At 40.4% G+C, this 8,003-nt stretch overlaps 1 protein-coding gene across 1 annotated transcript; it reads right to left on the minus strand.

Moving 5' to 3' along the window:
* Positions 1 to 847: 847 nt before the first annotated feature.
* Positions 848 to 2,584, minus strand: LOC6553869 (probable citrate synthase, mitochondrial). The gene is made up of 4 exons (XM_001980432.2): positions 2,439 to 2,584; positions 2,163 to 2,392; positions 1,315 to 2,086; positions 848 to 1,262 (listed from the first exon to the last, which is right to left on the minus strand). Exons 1-4 carry the CDS (start codon positions 2,472 to 2,474, stop codon positions 849 to 851), a joined length of 1,452 nt encoding a protein of 483 aa, XP_001980468.1. The 5' UTR covers positions 2,475 to 2,584; the 3' UTR covers position 848.
* Positions 2,585 to 8,003: the final 5,419 nt, after the last annotated feature.

Raw genomic sequence — 8,003 nt, forward strand, 5'->3', positions numbered from 1 at the left:
TATTAAATCCAAGAGAGTGGAATCTAGGGACCTGGCTTAATAATCCCCAAGGACTTACACCCATCGAGAGATTGGTATAATAAAAATAACAATAAAATATCAGTTACAGAAACAAGGGGCCGTTTCAATGAAACTAAAAGTGGGGAAACCAATGGAAGTGGCAAGAGGCAAGCCACACAATGGGAGAAATTGAACAGAAATCAATCAGTTGATGGAATGCTTTTATAAAAATTACAATAATCATGAGTACATTCAACGAAATTCGAAACGTTTGGCATAGAGAATAGCTACATGGGAATTGAATGCAATTCACAGTTAGCGATATCTCAACAATTTCAATTAATTTGTGGCCAAACTATTGAGACTTCTTCTACTCATTGAAGTCTTCCCTCAACTGTAACCGAAATCGCTTACATTTAATCATTTTAATTGTGCTTGTGCCAAGCTTGGATTACACGACTGATTTATGATCCACTTTGGAGGGAAAAATAAATTATGCCGGGGGAATTGGATATTAGACGCGTTTTTGGTTGAAACTAACATCAAAGCGATGGAAATGCGGTTTACTTAGGCCAAAGCCATAATTACAACACCGGACTAAAATAAGACATTCCATTCCCCCAAAATTATCTCATATCATACCCAGGTAAATATGTCAAACGCATTCATATGATAATAACGTATTATATATAACTACAACACTTAACGAAAGAGAGGAATATTTTTTCTAATCGTTTAATAGACTTTCAGAAAGTTCTTAAATTGCAAACCATTATCTATTTAAGGAAGAAAAATATAAAATTAAAATTTAAGCAAAATAAAAAGAAACATTCACCTCAGTTTTTCTTTTAGCACTTCTTTTTTTCGTTCTTTTTTCCCGACTTCTTGTCCGCTTCCCTGATGAAGTTGCAGATCTCCGTTGAGGAAAATGACTTTGGTCTTTCAATTGGTGCCCCCAAGGCCCGGGACCAAATCAACTGCGACAGTACCCCCAGCGCCCGGGAAACTCCAAAGAGAACGGTGTAGAAATTCAGCTCCTTCAGACAGTAGTGTTGCAACAGGACGCCGGAATGGGCATCGACATTTGGATACGGATTCGCCACCTTGTTAAGCTTCTTCAGCACCTCTGGTATGATCTTCCACATGCGAGTCACAAGCTTTACGCCCGGATCATCCTTGCAGTGCTTCATGGCGAACTCATTTTGCAGGACGAACCGAGGATCGGTGTCTCGGAGTACGGCATGTCCATAGCCGGGAATAACCTGGAGTACAAGTTAGATTGAATATAGGAGTATATGCCAAAATCAAACTCACCTGTCCTCCTTTTAGCGTATCGTCGATGAACTTCTTTAGCTCTTCATCCGAGGGGTCATCGCCAATAGCCTTCCGAAGCTTTGTCAGCCAAACTAGCACTTCCTGGTTGGCCAATCCATGAAGTGGTCCAGCCAGGCCGCACATGCTGGCCGAGAAAGACAGGAAGGGATCGCTGAGTGCTGTCCCAACCAGGTGGCACGCGTGGGCGGAAACATTGCCGCTCTCATGATCCGCATGCAGGACCATGTAGAGTCGCATGAGGTCGACGAAATCCTTTTCCGGTAGGCCAAGCATGCGGCAGAAGTTGCCGGACCAGTCTTCCTCATCGTTGAGCTCCCGGGAACCCTCGCCATCCTTGAACACGTTATTATAGATGGCAGCCGCCACGGTGGGCAGCATGGCGATCAGGTTCATGGCATCCTCGTAGGTGTATTTCCAGTAGTCTGCACGTTTGGCCCCTTTGGTGTAAGCCTCGACGAACTTGCTCTGCGGATTGAGACAGGCGCTGGCGGCGCACAACTGGGCCATCGGATGCACCCGCTTGTCCATGGAGTCAATCAACCGGAGGCAATAGCGCGGAACTGAGCCACGCTTCAGCCACTCCTTGGTGATTTCCTTGGCATCCTTCTTCGTGGGCATCAATCCGCTGACCAGCAGATAGAAGCATCCCTCGGGAGTGCCTTCATTGGTGCCCTCTTGCACCCGCGGCAGCTTGGCACACACATCCTTAAGCAGTTTTCCGCGGTAATAAATACCCTTGTTTTTGTCCAGGCTGGCATGCGAAAAGAGGGGAAAACGTATTGTAAATGGCCAAATTTCAAGCCCATTCAACTGCCATGCCAACATACCTGGAAGTCTCGCAAAACAGAAGCGGAAGTCCTCGCATTCCTCCTATCACGCTATTAACACTTATCTGGCCAATAATCTTTTTGCCGTGCAGACACCTGATACCCAAAAACTTTTCCCGTTCCATAGGAATTTTCTTTGCCAACTTGGCCTTTAAGCCGCCCTTGCCGCCCTTGCCACCCTTACCACCTTTGCCATTTTTGCAACCGGCATATGAACGAAAAGTAACGCCCTGAAAAGAAGGTTAGTGCAGATTCTAGACCATTTATATAAATTACCTTGATGCAGATTTTGTAGTTCTTGGTTCTGAGCATAGTGAAAAGAAAAAGTAAATTTAGAATTTAATGATGAAATAGAATATGGAAAAAGATAAATTGGCAGAGGAATTAAACACAGCCTACTTCATGATATTCACAAAAGTATAATAGATTGAAATGATTGCTCGGAATGTAATAATAAAATATTTGATTTATTCGTATGATTTTCTACCATTCTACAAATCCGTAATATTAACGAAGTCGATTGCCCAATATGCCAAGCCAAACTATTTAATCCTTAGAGCCAAATTCCATTGCTCAGAGCTTCAGCCTTCCCTTCAAGAACAAATGATTTTCTTGTTGTCCCTGGTGAGTCCTGATTTAAGTGCAATATTATTCCATGGCATTTCAATGTGGTCGTGTATGGCCAGAGAGGCTAAATAGTTGTCCGCAATTTGTCGAGTGTTTCCAGGGACTAACTTTAAGCTACAACCAAAATTAATTCCTGTTTGTTTGTCGCTTAACGAAATTTCTGGGTCATTTGTGTGGCACCCACAAGCCCACCCACTGGCACACACACTTTCGCTCTCGACTGGGAAAACTGTGTATGAAATGGCAAAAAATTAAATATCTATTTGTAGTTTTGGGGCATTGGGGAATTTTACGTTACTTTGGCTCATCTGCCAGAAACAGAGGGCTTTTGTGCGGAGATGTGGGGAATGCGAGTATGAGTGAGTGGAATTGGTACTTTGGTAGCGTTTTTCATCTGCCATTGCCCATTGCGCTGCACTTTGGGGATTTTTTTTGTGTTTTTTGCCACCATGGCTGGCTATTGCTGCTGCTGCCCAGCAAATTTATATTTGTTTGTTTGCCATTCTGATTTTGTCCAGCTTTGGGGCAATCAGCGCTCAAAAGGGGCCGGCGAGAAATAAAAAACCATGTAAAACTTTTCGTTTAATTAAAACATATTTTACATACACATACAACACAAGCAAAGAATCAAAAAAAAACCTGAAAATAATACGTATAAATATGAAAATGTTTTTGCACTGCTTCACTAACAGCCATCAAATGGAAATTAAAACTTTATCGCGCGGTAGATCTCGCCACGCTTTTTGTGCACCTTTTCCGGGTTGAATCCTCCGTAAATGGGCATTCATTCAGTCAACAAGTATTTCACTCTGGCTTTATCCACTCATTATTCCCCTATTTTTGTGCCACTCAGTTTTGCTTTTTATTAATTAACATTCAATTAGCGAATACGATTGTGGCCTTGCCGCATTCAAGTGGCATTTAAGCTTTTCGCAAATTTTCGAGCCGGCCATTCAGATATTCAAATGGTGCCCAATTCTAAAATGTTCGTTAAAATACGATTCACCTTTTTTCTCTGCTGTTTTAGTTTTATCTCCTTTGGGGGCTTTTAGTTAGCAGCACTCAATCGTTTTCTGCCGCGGCACTGAAAACAACAATTAAATGAATTGCGTATGGCTATTTAATTGAATTATTTGTTTGCAACAAATGGAAAATTCTTTCAATTTAACAATATAAATAGTGTATTACAGACTTTGTTAATTTTTAATGCAAATCAAGCACATTTCTTTCAGTCTAACAATTACATCTTGTTACTTTATTATACTTATTTATTACAAGCTTTGAAAAAGTATAATGTATCTTTTAATATAACTGCATTTTGCATTTAATTTTAATTATATTTCAGAGATTCTTTTTAAGTGTCTTGAGCTTCAGCACTGTCGTTTATTTCGCCCTTTATAAATTTCCCATTCTGATATTTTTTCCGCTTCGCCTTTGCTGTTCGGTTCATTACAAGTTTAAATTATTTCCCCTTTCACCCATCCCTTTTTGCCTTTTGCTCGCCGCTTTTGGCCAGATATAGCGGAAAAGCAGGAGCTTAAAGTGGACAACGCCCTTGAATGCGAAATCGAATTTCGCACTTAAGCAGCTGTCAGCAACGGTATCTATCTTGGCCCAAACCCCACCATGCCGACCACTCCACTCCCACCAATTTTTGTTTCGCTTTTCTTTTTTTTTCCTGCTGTGTCCTGGAAGTTGCATCAGTGGACAAGTTGCAAGCTGAAAACATAGGAGCGAAAAGGTTGGCAACAATTTGGTTGCCTTAATGCATAATAGAAAGTGTCGTATCCATGACAGCCAAACTTTAAAATGATTTTATTAACTTAACTTTGCTTGCGAACCAAGACGTACCCAAAAAAGTGAAAACGCTGAGAGTCACAGCAGCTGAGGGAACGATGTCCCTACTTGTCTATATTTATGTTTAGGAGTATCTATCTATCCCAGCAGCTTATTTCGGTGTATGCATTTCGGATTTATTTTTGAGAGAGTAAGGCAATAGGTATTTTCTGACGAAAGTTCCATTTAACTTCTGGCAGGGTGGCGAGGATTTCTTAAACTTGAACGGAATGTCATATGCAAATGCAATTACAGTAGTTTCAGCAGCGCTTTCTTATTTTCTCGGTGCCACCCAATCGATGGCTCTGCATTTCGCCACTTGACGGAGATGGAGCGTTCTATGGGGATCCTTTTTCCTTTTCCCCACGAACTTTGACGTTTCCACTAATGAAAGTTCGTCCAAATACGTGCGTGGCTGTGTGTGTATGTGTGTGTACGATGTGTGGGAGTGTTGGTGTGTGCATGTGTGGTAGTGTGGGTGTGTCAAGGAGTTTTCGCTTAGGTGGATATTGCTTGGCTTTTGTTGACAACACGTCGAACCTGTTACGAGTGTCAGTTGGATTTTCCCTATTTCCTCGTTGGAGCCCGAACTTCACGTGTCTGAGGTCACGGTGAGTCGATGATTTTGACAAATCGGTAACAAGGACGTGGCCACCCCAAAAGGTCAGAACCTTCTCTGGTTCGTAAAAAGACGTTGGCAAAACCAAATATCTCAATTTGCCTTCACCGCAAGTTAGGAAGCCGTATTGACTAGTAGACAACAGATGGCTAAATTAAAGCTACTCTTTAATCTTGTTTTTAACTAAATGAATTTACCTTAAAAAGAGTCAAGTGTGACTGTGTGACTGCTTCGATTAATTGCTTGTTTATAACTGGTTCAAATTAAATTTAAACTGACTTTTGGATAAGCAAACAAGTGTGTGAGTTTCTGGTTGTCAGAGGAGCCAATTAAAACATGTACTCTCTAGGTAGAAGGCATGAATCAGCAACTTAAGCGTTTAAGTTATAAAATGCTTTATTATTTTACTATCGACCTCAGCTCTTGATCGCAAATGCAAAGTGCATTGAAGACCGGTGTACATGTGCATATGATAAGAATACGTTTATACACAGGAAATAAGGCCATGAACTTTTCATATTTGTACACACAGAGGTAAACAGAAGGATGACGATTGTAAAAATTCACTCGAGGGCCCTGGCAGCACGTTGATTGTAAGTACAGATTTTTAATTAATGTTTTATTGCCGTTTGGCTCAATTATACATTTAACAGCGCCACTGCTACCTTGCCTGCTTGCATTGAGTGCCTGATTAAATGGCTGGATAAACTCGAGCATAATGAGCAATTAAGCGGTTAAGTGCCACTCATAAAAGCCTCAAGCTCTGCAGTCTCCATAGATTTATGCCAAGCGCATTCCGCATTCCGCACTCCGCTGCTCTGAATGGATTTCTTTAAAATAAAAGCAAATCAAAGTGAAATACATTCAAGCACCATTTGGTCGGCAAGTGTTTGCTGCAGTAGCAGTTGCAGTGCGGCAGGATCCAACAAGTTATTCAGCTGGCTAAAGACGCTTTTATCTCGCTTTTGCCGCCCAGACGGAGCCCAGAAGGAAATGCGACCAAGTGGGAAGCAGTTAACACAACACACATGCGCTCCAATCCACATCGTTCCACTTTCGCCCACTTTCGCCCACTTTAAGCCCTCTGGCACTCGTCTGGCATAGCATTTCGCTCTGTCTGTGGGTCTCTCGGCCAAATTGAGTATTAAGTATTTTGAAAAATTTTCCTTAAAATGAAATAATATAAAAAAGAAACGTTGAAACGAGAATGAGGATGCGGATGCGGATGAGGCAGCAGGAAGTGGCCACACAAACTCACATACGAGTATACACATACGGAAGCGGAAGCACTCACATTACTCAACGTAGCAGAAGTGGCGCAGTCCAACTTTCAGACTGATTACTACTCCTCCACCAAACCTGCTTTTGAGGGCTTTAACTTAAAGCGCTGGAAAATATAATTAAATAATTGAGGTTGAAGCTTGGAAAGTATAAGACATTAAGTTGATTTGATAACCAACTATTGCAACATAAATAAATAAGAAGCTCTTTTTTTTTCAATTGAACAATGAGCAGTAAGACATTGGACCAATTATGTCTATATATATTGCCTATATATATTGCCAATAATGCCTAATCGCAGAAGTAATAAAACGAAATCATAGCTAAGTGGTATTTAGCTTCTGTTAACCAGTGTAACAACTCATCAAATAACTTTTATGATTTTGCTTTTTTTCTTCATTTTATGTACCCTTTGCTCTGAATACCACAGATACACATCAATTTAGTTTTATGGCCATATCTTAGATATTCTACTTTCCCCGAGGGTCCCATTTTCGGTGATCCCTTTTGGCATTTGAAGTTATTTATCTGCGTGTAAAGATTTTGAACAACTTGCAGAACGATTTTCCTCGATAATGTGCACCAAGTTTTGGTTACCTTAATAAAATGGCCATTTTTATGATGATTTCTCTACGAATCTCGTATGGAGTATAATTCAGTCAATTAAATTGTTTGACCCTAGAACCAGAAAGAAGGCCAATTTTGGGCCAAGGAATTGCGTCATTGCGGCAGCTTCTGGCCATTTCTCTTTCAATCTTCACTTTCCTTCAGCTTGTGGCGCATTTCGGCCGCATTCATTGCTCACTTTAAGTCTCGACATTTTGACTCGCAAATTAAAATAAATGGCATCACATTTTTTCCTCCAGATTTCTGCTGTTGTGCTCCATCGCTTTTATCTGTTTCTCCCCCTTCAAAGTGGATACTTAAACGACATTAAGTTGACTTAATTCCAACGCCTTAAATTTACCCAGCATCATTCAGTTTCTTAAGAAAAGATAATGAAAGAAAAAAGTTTGCCAGGAAGTGTGGCCAACGAAAAGGTCAAGCAATTTGATTGTAACAGATTTAATTACAAAGTTCCGACCAAGTCGTGTGTTAAATTTGACCGAAAAGTTCATAAAAATGCATAATCTTAATGTCCAGCTAATGAGGCGTAAACAAGTCACGGGTTTGGGCCGGCGTTCTTTCAACTTTTCTTTTAACAAATTAAATGTAATTTGTTACGCAAATTGAGCACAATCTGAAAAGGAGCAGATATACAAACGCGATGATGTGGAGCTAAATTCGTTTAAAAATGGTGGATTAAAATAAGGTTAATTATTTCAATAACAGGAAATGCACATTAATGTTGTGATTCTCAACGAAATTCAATTAATATTGTCGGGTGTATTATAAATAACAATAAAATCAATATGTTAAAAATAGTAAAATCGGCTTTGGCTTATGCATTTTATAAATATTTCGCTTTTATTTTGTCA

The sequence above is a fragment of the Drosophila erecta genome, unplaced genomic scaffold (assembly GCF_003286155.1).
Source record: "Drosophila erecta strain 14021-0224.00,06,07 unplaced genomic scaffold, DereRS2 tig00000000-arrow-pilon, whole genome shotgun sequence".
In the NCBI taxonomy this organism is placed as follows: Eukaryota; Metazoa; Arthropoda; class Insecta; order Diptera; family Drosophilidae; genus Drosophila; species Drosophila erecta.